Source organism: Myotis daubentonii, chromosome 3 (genome assembly GCF_963259705.1).
Source record: "Myotis daubentonii chromosome 3, mMyoDau2.1, whole genome shotgun sequence".
NCBI classification, from domain to species: Eukaryota; Metazoa; Chordata; class Mammalia; order Chiroptera; family Vespertilionidae; genus Myotis; species Myotis daubentonii.
In genome coordinates, this window is record NC_081842.1 from 73,070,456 (window position 1) to 73,090,307 (window position 19,852).

The 19,852-nt window shown below is 38.9% G+C and overlaps 1 protein-coding gene across 12 annotated transcripts in view; it reads right to left on the reverse strand.

Moving 5' to 3' along the window:
- The window catches only part of BBX (BBX high mobility group box domain containing), a 298,024-nt gene that overhangs the window by 108,476 nt on the left and 169,696 nt on the right, over positions 1 to 19,852 (reverse strand). For all 12 annotated transcript variants that reach the window (XM_059687912.1, XM_059687914.1, XM_059687913.1 and 9 more), the window contains one exon: positions 5,485 to 5,655. In XM_059687912.1, coding sequence (XP_059543895.1) covers positions 5,485 to 5,655 — 171 coding nt within the window. Of the gene's footprint in view, positions 1 to 5,484; positions 5,656 to 19,852 lie in introns of those variants that run through there.

The following is a 19,852-nucleotide window of genomic DNA, read 5'->3' on the forward strand; positions in this document are numbered from 1 at the left end:
TCAAGCAGGTTGCTGAAAGCCAAAAGACAATCACTGACAGTGGTTAGCACCTAAGTGCCTGATGGGAAGCCCAGAATTAGCAAACAGAAGAGTGGGATCCAAAGCGAGCTCCCATGGGGTACTGAACTCCACTGAAAAGGCCACTTATTTGTTTTAAACTTTTTTTTCTTCCCGTTTTTCTTATCTTTTCTTATTTTTCTCTTTCTTTTCTTTTGTCACCTTTTAAATCTATCTTCTTTGTCTAACTGCTTTATTGATTTGCTATTATTCTAGTCTCTGTTGTTTTGTTCACCTATCTAATTTTCCTCTTCCCTTTTCTGAATCAAATTTTTTTCATTGGTCTTTTTTCACTACTCATTCCGCCCCTCCCCCCCTCCCCCTTTTCTTTTTCTCCTGCTTTCTCATCTTGTTTATTTTAGGTCTATCCACTATCTCCTCTATTTTCCTTTTCCAATTTTCTTTCTTTTCTCCTTCCTTTTAAATCCTTTTCCTTTCCTTACTTCTCTAATTGTTTATATGTATTTTCTTTATTTCAGCATTTCATCTACATATCTAGCCCCTCCTTTTCTAATTTTGTTTGTGCCTTTTTTTGTTTTGTTTTCCCCTCATATTTTTTCTTGCTCTCTTTTCTCTTTCCTAACGCTCTCTTCTCTGGTGGTTGCTTTTGTTGGTGCTGTATTGGTACTTTGTATATTTCTGTTTTGTTTCTCCTGTTTCATGTTTTGTTGTGTTGCATTTTGTTCTGTTTGGTCAGCACCTCCACAACAGCTCGCAAGATGTGGTTAGGGGTGAGCCACATCGTCTAGGGCAAAGGAAACTAAGGAGAAAATAAATAAATGGGACTACATCAAAATAAAAAAGCTTCTGCACAGCAAAAGAAACCATCAACAAAATGAAAAGAGAGCCCACTGCAGGGAGAACATATTTGCCAATGTTATATCTGATAAGGGGTTAATTGCCAAAATACATATGGAACCCATATAACTTAACTAAAGGAAGAGAAACAATCCAATTGAAAAATGGGCGAAGGACCTAAATAGACACTTCTCCAAAGTGGACATACAGATGGCTAAGAGACTTATGAAAAAATGCTCAAAGTCACTGATCATCACAGACTTGCAAATTAAAATGACAATGAGGCATCTCCTCACACCTATCAGGATAGCTACCACCAACACAACAAATGACAAGTGCTGGGTAGGATGTGTAGAAAAGGTAACCGTAGTACTTTGCTGTTGGGAATGCAGACTGGTGCAGCCATTATGGAAAACAGTATGGAGTTTCCTCAAAAAATTAAAATGGAACTGCCATTTGACTCAGTGATCCCACTTATAAAAATATATCCTAAGAAACCTGAAACACCAATAAAAAAGAATGTATGCACTCCTATGTTCATAGAAGCACAATTTACAATAGCTAAGATCTGGAAACAGCCCAAGTATCCATCAGAAGATGAGTAGATAAAAAAGCTGTGGTACAATTACACCACGGAATACTATGCATCAATGAAAAGGAAGGATCCATGGAACAAAATAAACTGATTAATAAAATAGATCCATATTCATAGAAGCATGGAGCAGACTACTGAGTCTCTGAAGGAATGCAGAGGTGGTTGGGTAAAGATCAAACTAAGTACTTGTATGCATAAATGCAGAAAGACACAGACAGTAGTGTGGTGAAGGCCTGGCATGGGAAAAAGGTTAGAAGGGGTCAATGGGGGAAAAGGGAAATAAATGTAATACTTTCAACAATAAATTTTTTTTAATGTACTATGGCCTGGCCCGTGTTGCTCAGTGGTTGAGCATCAACTGACCCATGAACCAAGAGGTCATGGGTTCGATTTCCAGTCAAAGCACATACTCAGGTTGCAGGCTCAATCCCCAGTTCAGGAGGTAGCTGATCGATGTTTCCCTCTCAATGATGATTCTCTCTATACCTCTCTAAGATAAATAAAACATATTTTTAAAATATATTATATAGGTTGAGGAAGTAATTACATTTCCCTTCAGAAAAGAATAACTTTTGATACAGTTACTAAATCATAAAACTCAGGCTAAGAGTTTTATGAAAAAGAGATGAACAACAAGACCCTGGCTCAAGGAGCTTACTGGTTGGGGAGGGGAAAACAGACATATGTGAATAAATTAAAAGCAGTATGCTGACTACAATAAGCAGCCAGTGCGATAATGAAAGCACCAGTAGATGGGTAGAAGTACACAGTGTCCCTAGGGAAGGTGTTGTCTGGGCTAAATTCTGAAAGGTGAATTAGAATCTGTCAGGTGGTCAATGGGGGAACTAACAGGGATTAAGGCTCAGTGGTTTATTAAAACATGGATACGCAGTTCAATAGCAGATTAGAACAGGGTTCTGGGACATGAGATTATAGAAGGTAGGATCAAGTTCATGAAGTGTGTGTTCTGTCACCTAAAAACACATACATTTAATCATGTAAACAAGTGGTTTCAGAATGTATGGGCCAATAAAAAACCTTGGGAGGGACCAACACAGATAGCCAACTTCTTATTTTGCCAAGTATGGACATAAAAAATATGTTTTTAACTACTAAATAATAATGGTAACTAACCAAAAAATGAATCAACAGGTAAATAGCTGAATAAATACATTAAATTAAAATGAAAAACTACTTGAATCTATTTTTCTTTCAACCAAAGCCGAGTATTGTAATACTTTGCAACAAATAAATACTAGTACTAGACCAGGATATGAAAACCCTGCTTAAGACCAAAGACCTTGTATTTTAAGATGAATCTTGTCAGGAGTAAAACCTATTTCTCTGAACAAGGAAAGGAGGAGGAAAAGATGGGTAAGGAGTGAGAAATATGCACAGGTGAGTAGAGAGGAAACTGAAGAAGTCATTTGTGGTGGCCTCTATTCTCTCTATGAAAGAAAGAAAAAGGTCAGAAGAAAAACCATAAAGGGTATCCAGAAAAGATGTCTGAGAAACAAAACTAAGAGAACAGATAAAAGTTTATTCCAGCTGTCCAGGAGAGAAAGGGAACAGGGCTGAGTCAGGGCAGTAACCATGAGGATGGGTAAGTGTGAACAGAGACAATATTAATTTATGAGGTAGAGCCAAGAGTGGTATATAATTGGATTTAAAGGTTGCAAAAGGAAGACTGTTTATAGGTTCAGTGGCAAGACTCCTTCATACACAAAAAGAACACGCTTTCTCAAAGAAATCAGATCTAGTGGGAGCAGAAAGATGAGTAATGAGCAGGCAGAATTTGAAGTGGCTCTCAGCAAAGTTCCAGCTGGGATAATGAACTGAGGTATCAATTATCAAGGTACTACGACTAAGAGTGTGGATGAGATCACCGGATGTGGACTGAAGAGAAGAGGATTCAATGACTTCCTTCTTTCCCTCAGTAACCGTTTACTGGGCACTTAATACGGGCTAGTAGGCACTATTGCAGGTGATGCACACAGAGCAGTCAGCATACAAATTCCCTGCCCTCATGATGCAGAATAGCAGCAAGACCAGCCTTCCACTTAGAAAGGATCCCTGTGGCTGCTTTGTTGAAAACAGACTGTAGAAGGGCAAGAGCACAGGGAGAGAGAGAGAGAGAGAGAGAGAGAGAGAGAGAGAGAGAGAGAGAGAGAGAGAGAGAGAGAGAGAGAGAGAGAGAGAAAGAGAGAGAGAGAGAGAGAGAGAGAGGGAGAGAGAGAGAGAGAGAGAAACAATCTGCCCTAGAAATGGTGGTGGCTTGGATCAAGTTGGTGATAGTGAAGTTGCCAGGAAGGGGTCAAACTGAGAACATATTTTGAAGGTATAGCTGATAATTTGCTGATGGGTGTACAAATGTGAAACTCATACAAAAGAAAATAGATAAGGTTTCAGGTTGCACTGACTTGAACGTTGGAGTTGCCACTTACTGGGAAAGAGAAGATGCAGGAGAATGGGGTTTGAAAGAGAGAAAGATCATGGCTTCATTTTGAACACACTGAAACTGAGATTCTGATCACATATAAATTCAAGTCCAGAATTTAGAAGAAAGCTCCGGGATAAAGGATAAAGACAGATATTAAAATAAGAGGCCCAGAAGAAATCAACATTTGAGAGTAGAATAATGAAGGGGCATGAACTGAAAGAAACTAGGAAAATACGTTTGGGAAAGTGGGAATAGAAGTAGGAGTGAGTGATGTCATGGAAATAGACAGCTTCAAGGACCAAGTGATTAACAGGTGCAAATGTGGCAGAAAGATCAAATTAGGTATAAATTGGCAATTTCCTCAAAAATAAGGAGTAAAACCTATTTCTCTGAACAAGGAAAGAAGGAGGAAAAGATGGGTAAGGAGTGAGAAATATGCACAGGTGAGTGGAGAGGAAACTGAAGAAGTCATTTGTGGTGGCCTCTGTTCTCTCTATGAAAAGAGAAAAAGGTCGGGAGAAAAACCATAAAGGGTATCCAGAAAAGATGTCTGAGAAACAAAATAATGTTTACAATCCCAGCTGAGATGGTGGAAGAGGGAGCTGACACAAACCAAGAGCAAAAGGATGAATGGATGTCAAAGACCTGAAGATCAAGTGGGGAGGAGGGGAAGAAAGGAGACATATGGACTACTCTTTGTAATACTTTAAGCAATAAAACAAAATTTAAAAAAAAATGTGTTTATAAAATTTATAGTGACACAAAATCTGTACTCATTTATTCTTCCACTGAGCATATATCTATTCAATACCTACTATGTGCCAGGCACCATTCTAAGTTCTAAGGAAGGAGAGGAACACAAGAGGGGCAAGGTCTTATTGAGCTTATAGTCCAGTTTAGCAAAACAGGTGTAAACAAGGACAATTAAACACAAAGCAAATAGTCAGAAGTGCTATGCAGGAAATCCTTAGATCTGGAATGAGATGGGTGGGAAGGAATGAAATGACGAGATCCCAACTGTTGGGGATATAGTCCTTAATGAGGAGTTATGCCAAGTTCTGGAAGAATATGTGCCTTTCTAAGGCCACCTGCATGGTTATGTGTCTTTCTAAACAAGAGTGGGAAGCTCAAGTGTGGGTCCAGAGAAGGGGACTTGAAGGACTGACTGCCACTGAGGCTTGGTGGGGTAAGAGCAGCCAGATGCCACAGAGATGAGGACCTGAACAGCTCTGATACTGCGATGGCGGCAGGGCCAGGCTGGAAGCAAAGAAAGAGGCCAGAGGGGCAACAGGTGGGTGCCAGGTGAGCACACCGAATTTTCTGAATTATCCCCATCTCTACTGCATCTTCATATTACTTTCAAATCACTAGTTAATTCATGGAAATACTATTGAAGAAGGATCTGTTTAGTCTACAATATTAGGAAGTACAGACACTCTGAGAATCATCAATAAAAATGTAGATCAATAATTAAATAGGATTCACGTTACACAAACTTTTAGAAATGCATCTTTCACACCACAGGCATTCACTGAAGTTTCTAGGGTAAATGCTTAAATAAACTTAAAACTTCTATAGTAAATAGAGGAATTGCCTTATCAATATCCTCCTCTTCGTCTTCCTCCTCCTCCTCTTCTGAAAAGTCCAGAAGTTTCTTGGCCAGCAGTGGATGCCACTGAAGACACTTCCGCTTTGGTCGTTTTCCAGCCCCTTCTCCTTCTGCTGAATGATCTTTATTTCTATTACTGCCTTTCATTACTGTGACCTGTGGAAAGGGAAGAAGGGAGAGAAACAGAAGTCAAAGTAAATTTGATTACAATTAGTTTATTTAGCTTCCTTAGCTTTAATTGGATTGTAGTTCGTTTGCTTTATTTATTTATTTATTTATTTATTTATTTATTTATTTATTGTGTTCTGTGTTGGATTATAGTTTTAATGACTAAAGTGCCCACCAGTTTAGGCATTTACTGAATTCAGTAAGAATTCTAAGTACATAAATCAAACATTCATTTTATTGTGCCAAACTGAGCTAATAAAATTTGCCTTTTATGAAATATACTTTCTTGTACTCTGTACCTTCAGAACTCAAAACCCAAATAAAGTGTTAGGATGATTACAAATTGCTGTCACCCATTCATATTTATTCAGGGCAGTGTTTCTCAAAGTTTCCCATCAGAGAAATGTGAAAAATGCTCCCAGGGGAGCAAAGGTGCTCACAAAAGGTCCTCTATACCTTCTCTATGGCTCCTATTATAATAATTTACATAAATTTTGTATTTTACACTATGATAAATCAGAGATTGAAGTTATTATTAAATAAGACGAATACTTTGTAAGAATGAAATGTTTTGGATTTAAAATAAAACTTTCATAAAATGACACCTTTTGTTGTTGTTGTTAATCCTCACCAGAGGATATTTTTTTCTATTGATTTTCAAAGAGAGGGAGGAGAAAAAGAGAGAGAGAGAGAAGCACTGATGTGAGAGAGAGACATTGATTGCCTCTCACACGTGCCATGATCTGGTCTGAAGGTCAAACTTGCAACCAGGTACATGCCCTTGACGGAGAATGGGACCAGCAACTTTTTGGCGGGCAGGCCAATGCTCCAACCACTGAGCACACCGGCCAGGACTGACACACATTTGTCAAAAGCTAGTTATGTGCAGCCTCTAAGGACACAGTGCAGGAATACTGTAGTTCAGTCAGTGGGGTGAGTAGCCTCAGTACCCACTGCGACACACAAATTGCAATTCCCTTTGTGTCTCTGCATTACATACATGCTGCAATCAGTGACAAAATTTTACTCCCTTGTTTTTTCCCCCCTTAATGGGTGATTCGCTGAAACAGCTAGGCAACAGTCAGGCCATGGATGTGACAAATCTTTTAGGGGCCCAAAATTCTACATTACTTTTCAATGACTAAAAAAAGTTTAATAAAAATTTTTTTTTTTAACCCAATAAAAACAACACCTATATTGTAAAGGTGAAAATAGCATAAAATGAGATTTACCTCCATCATCATGTCCAGCCCCAAGTCCAGACAGAGGTAAGCTATACATGTTGAATTTCTTACATACTTTATCACAATGTTTGATGTTTCATTTTTCATTCATTCATTTGAAGTAACAATATACAAATTATATTTTAAACATACTCATGAAAACATTCAAATATAAAGTTAGCCGAAACCGGTTTGGCTCAGTGGATGGAGCGTCGGCCTGCGGACTGAGGGGTCCCGGGTTCGATTCCGGTCAAGGGCACGTGCCTGGGTTGCGGGCACATCCCCAGTGGGAGGTGTGCAGGAGGCAGCTGATCGATGTTTCTCTCTCATCGATGTTTCTAACTATCTCTCTCCCTTCCTCTCTGTAAAAAATCAATAAAATATATTTTAAAAAAATAAAATAAAATAAAATAAAAAAATAAAGTTAAAGGCCATCAATTTAAATGGTTCATGCTGACAATCACAAACACAAATGCAGTTGCTGAAAACACAGGATAGTGACCTTTTTTGGTCAGTGTAAGTTTGTCTTGGTCCAAATGCTTGAAAAATAATATCAATAAACCTTTAAGGCCATGTTGCTAAAAATGGGGTCCACATACAGTTTCAAGATTAATCCAGTTCTTGTGCCTTCAAAACAATATGGCATAGGCAAATTTATCCTTCCTTAATTATTTCTGTATTTGGGGTCATGCTTAGGTCTTCAAATTAAAAATAATAATAATAATGTTCATTCTAGAACTTGTATGATTTCATCATTTAAAAAATGAAATATTTGACCTGGAATTCATTCTGACAAAAGGAGTGAGGAAGAGAAATAGCTTCTTCTTGTTTTCTAAATAATAACTGTTCCAACATCATTTATTAAATAATTCAGGTTTCTCCCATTCCTTTGAAATGCCACTTTTATCCTATCCTAAATTGCCAGAGGTGTATGAGTCCACGTCTGAATTCTCTTCTGTATTATCAACACCACCACCCCCTTACCTGTCTTGCCTATCCTATCCAATTTTAATATCCTTAAGGACTACATCATTCTGTCCCTTTTTAATATACAAATATAACAAATAAACATAGCATTAATATTTTTAAATTTCCTATGTCATACTCTTTTCTCTAACTCAGTATATCTTGATCATTCTCATTTGGGAATAACTGTAATATTCCAAAATAAGAATGTATCACAATTTATCCAAATATTCCATTATTGGTGAACATTCAAATTATTTCTTGTGTTGCAATTTATTAAAAGCCATGTCTAGTCAAGAAAAGGGGGGAGAGAAAACTATGTTCCTGTGGTTTTTTAAGCAAGAAATTTCTGTTGAATATCTGCAGCAATTACAAGATTTGTGTGGCTGCCTCAAGAGTACAAGAAGTTACTGAAAACTCTAAATGGAAATACTTATCTGTTTGCTCTTCATAAAGGAACAAAGATTTCTTGTGAACTGATGATAGACCGTTTAACAATTCCCATTTTATCTACAAATAAAACCTGGCACAGGCAACCCAATTTCCAAAAATACTAATGTTATATATAGAGAAAAGGAAATGGTTATTTTTGTGGCGTATTAATCACTTCAGAATGAACTGCTTGAGTGATAATTAAACCCATACTTGAAGGCCCAATATTTTATGAGAGAAAACTTTTTTTTTAAGTAAAATTTACTTTTAAAAACTTGTTGGTTTTAGACAGAGCGAAAGGGAAAGAGAAACATCAATTTGTTGCTCTACTTATTTATGCATTTACTGGTTAGTTCCTGTTTAAGCCCTAACCGAGGACTGAACCCGCAATCTTGGTGTATTGGGAGGACATTCAAGCCAACTGAGCTACCCGGTCAGGGCCACATCACACATTTTAAATCAATGGGAATCCATAAGTTGTTACCAACTAGCGAGGTCAAAGTGATTGATAATGCCTAGAGAAAAATATATCATTTAGCCTTAAGGATTTTGATTATGCTATTTCATTTATGTGTGAATGTGTTTAAGTATATGTGTCTTTGTGTCTGTATGGATAATTTCAATATGAAAACAGAAAATAGATATCAAGAATCAAATTAATGGATAGTAGATGTGGTTTTTGGGTTTAAAATAATTACATTAACCACTCCCACCCTTACCGCTACTGTTCTACTTCTTAGCATGCAGCTGACAGGCCACTATAGATACTATATATCTCTTTTAATACTCCCAAAATTAAACTGTCCTTTCCCAGAAATACGTTAGATTTTGTATTGCTAATGACACCACATTTTACCTTAAATAACAAAATTATTTGGATAGTCCCTACCTCCAGCACAAGGCCTTTTTCTTGATAATCCAAGACTTTATTTATCTTCATGAGTTCAGAAGCATCCTGGCTCACCAGAACATCAAGATCAGTTAGTCATAAGGATTATCCTAAGCAACTATGAACTTCCATGTTGAATGTTCACAATAATTCGCTATTCTTATACACTAGAATGGTTACAAAATTAATCCCCATCTCTCTCATTCTCCTGAATTCAGATATTATTCCCTGAATGGGGGAAAGAGGGTTGGGAGAGGCTGAAAATTGCATATCACTAATATGCAGGCCAAGGTGGCACGTGTTGTGTGAGAACCACATGGACTTTGGAAGAAATAAGGTTGATAAACCTAGTATGGTGCCTAGAACACAATAAGCATGGAATAAGTATTTCTAGCCTGAATGGAAGATGAATAAATAAGTTATCTGGAGAGAGTATACCTCAGACAAAATAGTCAAGGAGGGTATAACTGATCAAATGACAATGGAATATTTCAAACTACTAACAGTAAACTTCAATAATTTAGTTATCTAATTACATTTTAATTCCCTATGGATCTATCTTCAAAGTGTTAAAAGAAAGCAAAAGAGTGGGGAAAATGATGTTTCTGATTATCATTCAGATGTAATGAGAGAAGAATGCATGAAAACACTAAGAAAAGGTGGGAAAGACAAGAGCAAAGAAGGCAGAATATTGAGACTTAACCTTAGCACTCATCTTCTTTCAACAATGAGGAAGAGGAAAATTGTTAATTTTTGATAGTAACAGAGAACTACCCTGGAATTATTTGACATTAAAACCCCACAGATTGTAAAATTTGGCTTCTTATTCTTGAACAAGAGCATATTAAGCAAAAAATATATATGCAATAAATGAAGCAATTGACAGATTTTATTCAAAAGGGGTCATTGGTCCATTCTGTGCTGCAATTCTAAAATAACTAAAGTCAGGTTATTTAACTATCAGTGGACTCCACTTGAAAAACTCCATATCAAATTATGTTCCTAAAACTGTCAAATGATGGAGGCTGAAGGCCCCTATCCAAAATATTGAATATTCATTTATCTTATAAAAACAAACCAACCCATGTGTGTTCCCTCTCTGTGCCAGGATGAGCAATTAGATACTCACTGTACTGAATTAAATTTAAGTCAACTCAGTGATAAATTAGAAAAAATACAGCAAGCGCATTCATGAAGACCTCTACCGACTCAATCTTCATGAGAAATTTCAAGAAGAAATATCAGAGAAGAAACAATACAAAGCAAGCACCTCATTTAACAAAATAAAAAAAATGGACACTGGAGTCTGGCAGGCCTCATTTAGAATTCTGCTTCTGCCATTAACTACTTGTTGTAGAGTTATTAATCTTGCTGATCCTTCCTCATATATTAAAACTGAATAGCCACTCTACCGTGAGAACACTTTTTATATAATACCAAGTACAGACACTCAAGGTTATTAGTAAATCCTCCCTTTACCCACAACTTTGTAGAGGGAGTATGGGTTTAACAGGCAGCATCTGATCCCTGAGCTCAGCCCAAAATGCTGTTCAGGAGATCATAGATGTCTCCCATGTAACAGCGGCCTCTAGTCTCAAAAACTGAAAAAGAAAGATGGAAAGTTTCCTTCTCTCTAAGTGATTTTAGTCAGAAACAATGCTTTGGCACAGTCATATATTTTGTGAATAAGATCCTCTTAGTCTTTCTATCATCTTGTCTTACAACTTAGACAATCAGTACACTCAGTCTTTAAAACATTGTGTGAATTTAACTGTGTCACCGGAGAATTTTAGAGTTTAAACTGTTTCCTAAATGGCCAATAAAATTCCATTCAAATCATATGAATGAAAATTCAGATGCAATGAGACAGGTTAAGGTAGAACCACACATTCTAACCACAAGTAAGGCCTCTTCTGGGTCCAACTAAGACTATAAAGCTTCACAGCTTTCTCAGGTCTACAAAGAGGAAAAAAGAAACAAAACAAAACAAAAAAACAGTACAAAGAAATGGTGACAAAGGGTAGCCCTAGAACTTCCATGTAAATTGGACCGACCTACTTAAAATCTTCCAAGAGTCCTGCTGCTTTCAAGACACTCCTTGCTTTCAATCTTTCGGCGTGTCCTGCTGAGACAGAGGCTGGCAAATACCCCAACTCTGAAGTCTTGCTCACCCTAAAATTCTCCCGTTCTCTGTCCAAGCTCTTCTCATCCTCCAAGGCTCGGATCCCATATCCCTTCCTCTCTAAAGCTTTCTTTGAAAATCTTAAGTCAAAATTTCTTGAACTTTGATTGTACTTGACGTGGTTAGCACTCACCTTAGTGTTTTAGTTTTATGTATCCCTCTGTCCCCCAACAGACTGAAACTTCTAGAGGGGAGGTACCATGGTATCTTCCCTTTCTGTCCCAGTGCTTAGTTAGCACTGACTCAGGTGCATAGCAGTCCCTGAAAAAGGAACTTATTGGCTTTTAATTTCCTCACCTAATACTTTACTACACTTAACAACGTCCCAGAGTGACGTGTTTCTAATAATAATTTAAAAACACTACTAATACACAGTTAATATTTATCAAAAACTAGCAGCTACATATTTAATATGCATTATCTCATTTATTCTCACAACAGCACTCTGAGGCAGGTACTACTATGAGTCCCAGATGAAGAAGCTGAGGGTAACTTGCCTATAGTCACACAACAGCAGAGTAGAAGCCAGAACCCAGGAGCCTAACTCAAGAGGCCAAATGCTTGCCAAGGACAAGGAGCTCTAATGGAAAGCCTCCCATCTGTTGACTCTCCAGGCATCTCCCATGGACCAGAGCTCATGGGCAATGGAAATACCTCCAGAGAGCATGGTGGGGGGTGGTAAGTGGACACTTTCAGGGCACAGGAGAAAAAAGCAAGTGCACATCTCTGATGACTTCAAGTGACAAACTAGATTAACTCTAAACTCTTTGAAGGTAAAAGCCCTACAAGTGCTAATCATTATTTATTGTAATTCTAATGAAAATTCTAAATTGTAGAAAGATTAAATGAAAAATATCTAATTCAATAAAGTAATACTCTCGTTTTAGAAGCAATTCAGCCACTCTATTCATGCACCGAGTGTCTTTAAATGGGCTCTTTATTGAAAAGCAGTGGCTCTTCAAGTTGCAACTTTAACTCTGTCAAGATGTTATCTATATGCTCTTCATGAATACTAATAAGGCACCCGCTATTCAAAGAAGGGCTTAGCTGTGCTAGCAGTTCCGGTCCCTGTGCCCTTACCTCATGAAGGAACATATATTTTATGATCTCCAATACTTACACTCCCTGATATTTAGTCTTGGGGGAGCTTAACTTGGTTTTCAAAAATGCCTGCTGTCTTAGACTACAGACAGAGACAACAGCCACTTTGAAAGAGATATGGCACCAAAAGAGGTGCTTAGGAAGGAAAAAGCTATTTACAAAGAGAATTCAGTAACAGGCTGGACATGTTTCCCACCAGACCAGACCACAACTCCCTACTCCACCCTGCAAAAGGCCAAGTTTCTGTTTTCCTGTAATTTTATGGTGATCTTTACATTCCTAATCAGAAAGTCACCACATTCCTATTTTTCAATAGGCCTAGCGTTATACGTTTCCTCCTCTTTTAGTTTCTAAATTAAGAAGGGTTTTGATGCACTTATTACACGGTGAGGATATAATGATCACAATGACAAGAATCTGAAGCACAAGGATACAAGGCCATAGGAGTCTCTTTCTCACTTTCTCTCACCGCAGCGGAACATATACTTACTTATTGGTGACCTGGTAAGCGATGCACTGTGGGTGTTAAATGTCCAGCCTACCTCCCATTCAACTCACCTCCCGCCGCTGCTCTCCTGTCAGGCTGTTTTCTGCCGTCAGCCACACCTGCTCTGTGCTGCCGCACTCGTTCCTCTGCTCTCTCAGACCTGCACACGGTGGGCCTCATTTTCTAGGCAAGCCTCTCTGAACTCCCATTTCTCAAAATCTGTCTTTATTTGCCCCAGCTCTGTGTCTTTCCCTCCTGAGCACCTTTTCTGACCACCCACATTTAATAGCTATGCCATAGTTTTTGATTATTGGATTGTATGACAATTATCATTTTTATGTACAATATATGCCCAATAATTTCACGTGAATTCCTCCTGCAGAGACTCTTAAGGGTAATGAATGTGCCAGGTTCTTTTTTCTGGATCTGTCAGAGCACATCACTGTGCTAGGTGCTGGTCACATATGTGAGGAAGTGAATATAGGAACAATAGTTTGATTTCTTATTATATATTTTTATGTTGTTTTGCTAGAAGGCAGACCAAATATAAGGCTTGAAGAGAAAACATGCAGAGAAGGAAAAGTAAGAACTAGGTAGGACTGTTCAGAAGGGGAGGGGAGAGAGAACAGAAACAGACAAAATGACAAGGCGATGGAATAAATATAATGAAATCTAAGTCACCTCCACACAACAGCTGTCAGCACTAGTCTAAAAAGATGCTCCAGTAGCTTTATTCCTTTTCCGGGTTATTTGTCAATAAATATCATTATTCTCTCCAAATAGGATATCACAGCACCACCTTCAGCTCCCTAGCTCTCTTTTCCTTTCGTAATTGGTCTGCTAACAAACCCCAACTCTGAACTCAACCAATCATTTTTCTTCTCTAGGTCTATCTCCAGCACTATAAAGTTTCCAATCTCAGGTTGGCTTCAGTGCTAGTTGGAAATAAACTGATGAACAAAATATGTCCAGAGACACGCAGTCCCACAGTGCCTATGATAAATTCTCAATTTCTTCTCAACACCTACTGACGATGATGAGTGAGGATAATAGTAATTTTTACTAAAACAAATAATTATCTATTTATATGTATAAAAGCCTAAGCAACCATTCAACTTTTTGACTGGTCGCTATGACGCACACTGACCAGGGGGGGCAGATGCTTAACGCAGGAGCTGCCCCCTGGTGGTCAGTGCACTCCCACAGCAGGAGCAATGCTCAGCTGACCAAGGGGTACCAGACAACCAGGCTCATGGCCGGTGAGCGCAGTTGTGGCAGCACGAGCCTCCCTGTGGACACTCTCCCTGCGCACCCCTTCTCCATCCGGACCAGGACCAGAATCAGGACCGGCATCGGGACTGACTAGGCATGAGCCTGTGGCTGCTTCTCAGTCATGGGCATGCCAGTATCGCCCTAGGACGGGTGCACAGAGAGCGCAGCAGAGCGGCAGTGAGCCTACCGAGTGGCAGTGACAGCAGGCGCAGCAGGGCGAGATGAGCAGGAGTGGCACTGCGCCCAGCCTGGGCTCAGGCTCCTCCCCAGCCACCTGCTGCTTCGTGCACTACTACATTCCTCGGGGGATGTTGGACTGCTGGTTTCGGCCTGGTCCCCGCAGGCCATGCCAAGGGACCCCCCCATCAGTGCACAAAGCCATGCACCAAGCCTCTAGTATAATAAATAATTTTATGTAAATTTCAGATACATATAAAATGCCTCTATGTATAATGTGGATAAACATATATAACATATTGCCCACCTAACCGGTTTGGCTCAGTGGATAGAGAGTCAGCCTGCGGACTGAAGGGTCCCAGGTTTAATTCCGGTCAAGGGCATGTACCCTGGTTGCAGGCACATCCCCAGGAGGGGGTGTGCAGGAGGCAGCTGATCAATGTTTCTCTCTCATCGATGTTTCTAACTATACCTCTACCTTCCTCTCTATAAAAAAATCAATGAAATATATTTTTAAAAAAACATATATAACATATAATATATATTGTTTCCTATGTGCCAGAAGCTAAGAGCTTTATATTCCTTAATTCTCTCAATTCATAAGACTAAGATGTAAGATGCTATTGTTATCTCCTTTTTACAGATGAGAACACTGAGGCACAGATAACATATACTTTGCCTCTTTTATTTTATAAATTAACCAAGTTTTTATTATATGCAGTTGTTGCAAAGGTAGTTTGACATAATTATCACACTGGAAAAAAATCAAAGCATAAAAAGGAAGACAAGCTCATGGAGTCTCCTCACTTAAAGTCATTGCAGTTGAAAATATATTCACTGATCACCTGATGACTATGCATTATGTTTGTAAATTATATAATGTCCAAGGTCACACTGCTAGCACAGAATTGGTGGAGCCAGTATTTGAATTCAAGAGGTCTGACTTCAGAGTATGGTTCTGGACCATTATAAAATGCTGCCTGCTAATAATAAATTTTATTGGTCTCTTACCCTTTGAGACAGTATGGGAGGACCTGGAGAGTATTATGCTAAGTGAAATAATCCAGTCAGAGAAAACTAAGTATCACATGATCTCAGTCATATGTGGAATCTAATGAACAGAATAAACTGATGGACAAAATAGGTCCAGAGACATGGAAACAAGCAACAGACTGACAAATCTCAGAGGGAAGCTGGGAGGGAAGGGGGAGGTAAGAGGAAGAGATTAATCATATTATTTATATGCATATATGCATAATCCATCGACACAGACAATAGTGCAGTGAAGACCTGGGGAGGGGGCGAGAGTAGGGTGGAGGGGATGGGGGAAGGGGCAGACATCTATAATACTTTCAACAATAAAGATTTCTTTTTCTTAAAGAAAGTCTGCTACATGCTAAATACTTTACATTAATTAATTTAATCCTTCATACAACTCTTAGAGAAAAGCACTACCATGTCACATTTTAAAGTGAAGCAACTGAGAATGACAAAGCTTTAGCAACATGCCCAAGGCCACTCTGCCAACATGTGGAGGAGCCAGGGTTCAAACCTAGGTCTTCTGTTCCTAGAGCTCGAGCTTCCAATGACTTCCCCACACTGTCCTTCCCACCAAAATCCCAGTTACTTTGGCAAATGCCTCTGCCTCCTGATTAATAGGAGTCTTCAAAAAACCCCTATTAGGGGACATTCCCAAAGCCCCATCTTGCCTACCAATTTTAAAACTTGTTTCTTCTTCCATCTTCTCTCAGAAGCAAAGATTCAAAGTCAAGTCCTTTCACTCCCAATCCGTGCTTTCTATCTCATTTCTTGCTACTCTGGGCTTAGTCCTTCGGTTGCTTTCTTTGAGACTATTGCTAAACTGTCAACAGTTCCCTCTAGCTAATACCTTCTCCTGCGGTCTACACAGGATCTCAAATCTAAAGCCTTCTCTGAATTCTCCTCGTCCTTCAGGTGATCCTCTTTTTGTTTTGTTTTGTATAAACTAGCCCCACCCTTCAAGCCAGGAGACTGCCTAACTTCAAACCACAGGGCTAACAGCCAAAGGCAGGCCTGCCCGGTACTAACATGGTTCATGGTTCATAGGCTCCCCCTTGTACCTCGTCTACTCACTTGGTTCCTAAACTTCTTGGTTCCAAAACTCAGGATTAATTTTCTAGAAAACACTCATAACTCATCCCAACAATGCCACAGGCTCTGGCTTCTTACCTCACTATGAGTCATGCTTACATCTTTGACTTCTAGCCTCTCAGGGAAAATACCTTGTCTGGATCTGGCCTCTGCCTCCACCATATTCCTGGGGAGAATGTCAGGAAATGGATATTCCTTCCTGGAACAGAGAGAAATACTGGGCAGGCCCCTCAGACTCTTGTTCAAGCCTGCTTTGTTCCCATGGCCTTCAGGCTAATAGCTCTGCCTAGTCTTGCATACAGACATGCCAATCATTAGAGGAATTCTGTTTGCCTCTAGAGTTTTTACAAAAACAATCCCTTACAAGAAAGTGCCTCCCTTGAGGAGATAAGGGAAGTATGTATTGTTTATCAAAGGTTTGCAGGAATCTGTGACAGGACTCACATCAACTAGCACTATCTTCTTTGGCACCCAGATGTCTGTGGTTGTCAACTGACCCTTCCATTTTCCTTCCCTTGACAAAAAAGAATCTCAACTCTGTACTTTCTTAAGATGAATTTGAAGATTAGGTCTCTCATCTTCTCAGTTGGCAACTTCTTTATCAATAAACCTTTCTTTACTCCAAACTCTGACATTTCAAAATGTTGGGCACACAGACTTTGGACTGGTAGCATTGCCTTCACATAAACATCTGGAAAGCATACATATATCTCTTCTACTTTCTCACTGTAAATTCAAATCATTGCAACTAGTTTCTTGCCCTGATATCTACCATCACCAAGTTCTGTCCCTTCTACCTCTTACATATGGTCCACTCCTATTCACATGGTGCAGCTGTCTGATCCTCCCTACAGCTGTGTTGACTTCAATTCTCCACACTACAATATCGGTTCATGACCTTGTTCTGCATGACTTCTTTAATAGTCCTACAATGGGCTCAGGAAAAAAATCCAAAGTTCTTCCTTCATGTAACACACAAGACTATTCCTGACTTGGTCCTTGTTTATTTTTTTGTTAATCCTCGCCCAAGGATATTTTTCCCATTGATTTTGAGGGAGAGTGGAAGAGAGAGGGAAAGACAGAGAGAAACGTCAATGAGAGAGAAACACATCGATTGGTAGCCTCCTGCATGATCCCTAACCAGGGCCCAGGCCATGGAGGAGCTGCAACCAAGGTATGTGCCCTTGACCAGAATCAAACCCGGGATCCTTTGGTCTGCAGGCTGACATTATCCACTGAGCCAAACTAGCTAGGGCTGGTTCCTGTTTATTTTTACAGCTCTAGTTTCTATGCTCTGTTCTCATTCTTGAAGCTCTACCCACACTGAACCAAATACCATCCCCTGGAACTTGCCTCATAGCATCTGCACTCCTGGCTCCTCACAGTGAACTCTCACCCCTGTTTCAGGGCTTAGGTTAAAACTCATCTCAGGCTCAAGCGTCTGTTGGTCCTTTCTAGTCTGAGAAAGGTGCTTCCTGTGTCCCCACAGCACCCTATATTTAATAGCCTACAATGAAACGTCCCATTTCCTTCTTTCTATCCCACTTGGCTATGACAGAGAACAAGGGCTGTGGAATTTCACCATCGTATCTCCTGGGCCAGACATAGAGCCAGGCATGTTGTGGGCAAACACTTGCTCAATAGATGAGCTCCATGTCTTCCCTGATGTTTATTCCTATTACCTTTATTCCTTCTCCACATTTACCACTGCTTCTTTTCTATTCCACCCCACCTGTGCCGTGCTCTTCAGTTCTCTCCTGCTCCTATGACCCTCCATCTCAGCAATTCCTAGCACCCACTAAATAGCTAACTCAAACTACCAAACCAAACATCTGGCACTTTTACTTCTTAGAAATAGTTTCTATGTAGCAGATGTTAAAATGACTCCTAACAAATAATTTTGACCTCACAAGAGAAATAATTATCCATCCCCTTTTCTCCTGCACCCATCACTGAACACTGATTATTTCATTTTCTATATACCAGTTTACACAAAGCCCTTTAAATTTTAGGGGAGATCACACACATTTTTTTATATATTTTTATTGATTTCAGAGAGAAAGGGAGAGGGAGATAGAAACATCAATGATGAGAGAGAATCATTGATCAGCTGCCTCCTGCATGCCCCCCACCAGGGATCGAGCCTGCAACACAGTCATATGCCCTTGAATGGAATCGAACCCAGAACCCTTCCATCCACAGGCTGATACTCTAGGCAATGAGCAAAACTGGCTAGGGCCACACACATTTTTTTAAAAAGTAAATCTACTAAGCTTCATCTAAACTAGTCCAAGTTTAAAAGAACCATATTTTCATTTCTATGATTTAGGCTTGTATGATGTTATTTAAGAACCATCAATCTATATCTCCTTTTGGAATCTCTTTTTTCCTATGCTACTATTCTTTAATTTAAAAAAAGGAAATAATTTAAGTTACAGTTAAATTTAGTTCACTTAAAGCAAAATCTCTAAGTCTTATTGGTTGAAAAACAAAAATCTTTATTTTTTCCCAAAGAATCAATATTTCTCATTTTAGTAGTTATAGTATTTATTGAAGTAACTTATCCTAGCTTCTTTAATGCCTAATGCTTTACAATGTGGTACACTTAAAATGAGTTAACTCATAATTTCTATATTATACAGTATATGAAGGTAGGATGTTATCTTTATAGTCCCAAATGCTTAGAATGCTGCCTTGAATATACTATATATTTTAATAAATAGTACTTGAAAACACATGAAATTAATGATTTTATATATCAAACTGCACCTTTGCCAAGGAAATTAATTAGAATGCCTAGCAAGCTATGATATATTTATATTTTCTAACTAGAGTTAAGCAAGAAGTCATTTGTTTCATACTTGCTTCATACTCGGAGACATTTTTTCTTAAATATATTCCCATTTTCTGATTTAACACACATGGTACCAAAGTGGTTATTTGCAGATCCAGAGTCAGAACAGTGCCCTGTTCAGATCCTTAACCATTCCTTGTGTTTTCCTTTTAGGTGTTTGGGCTGAATATGCTTTAGCTACAGTGCCAAGCACTGACAGCTTGCTTTATTTACTAAATGTATGTATTAAATTTATGGCATTTGTTTTAAAAAGTTCCTCATGTCATTAAACTAACAAAACAAAAAAAAGTTCCTATTTATGTATTTGCTTGCCTTTTCCTTTATAAAAAACTACCAAAGAGAGAACATAAGTAGTTAAATGCTTTAGTATGACCCTAATTCAATCCTACTTCTTCTCCATGCACAGTATGAAAATAGACATTACCCACTAGATACATGTTTACTGAGGCATCTGGGAATGTTCTTTTACAGC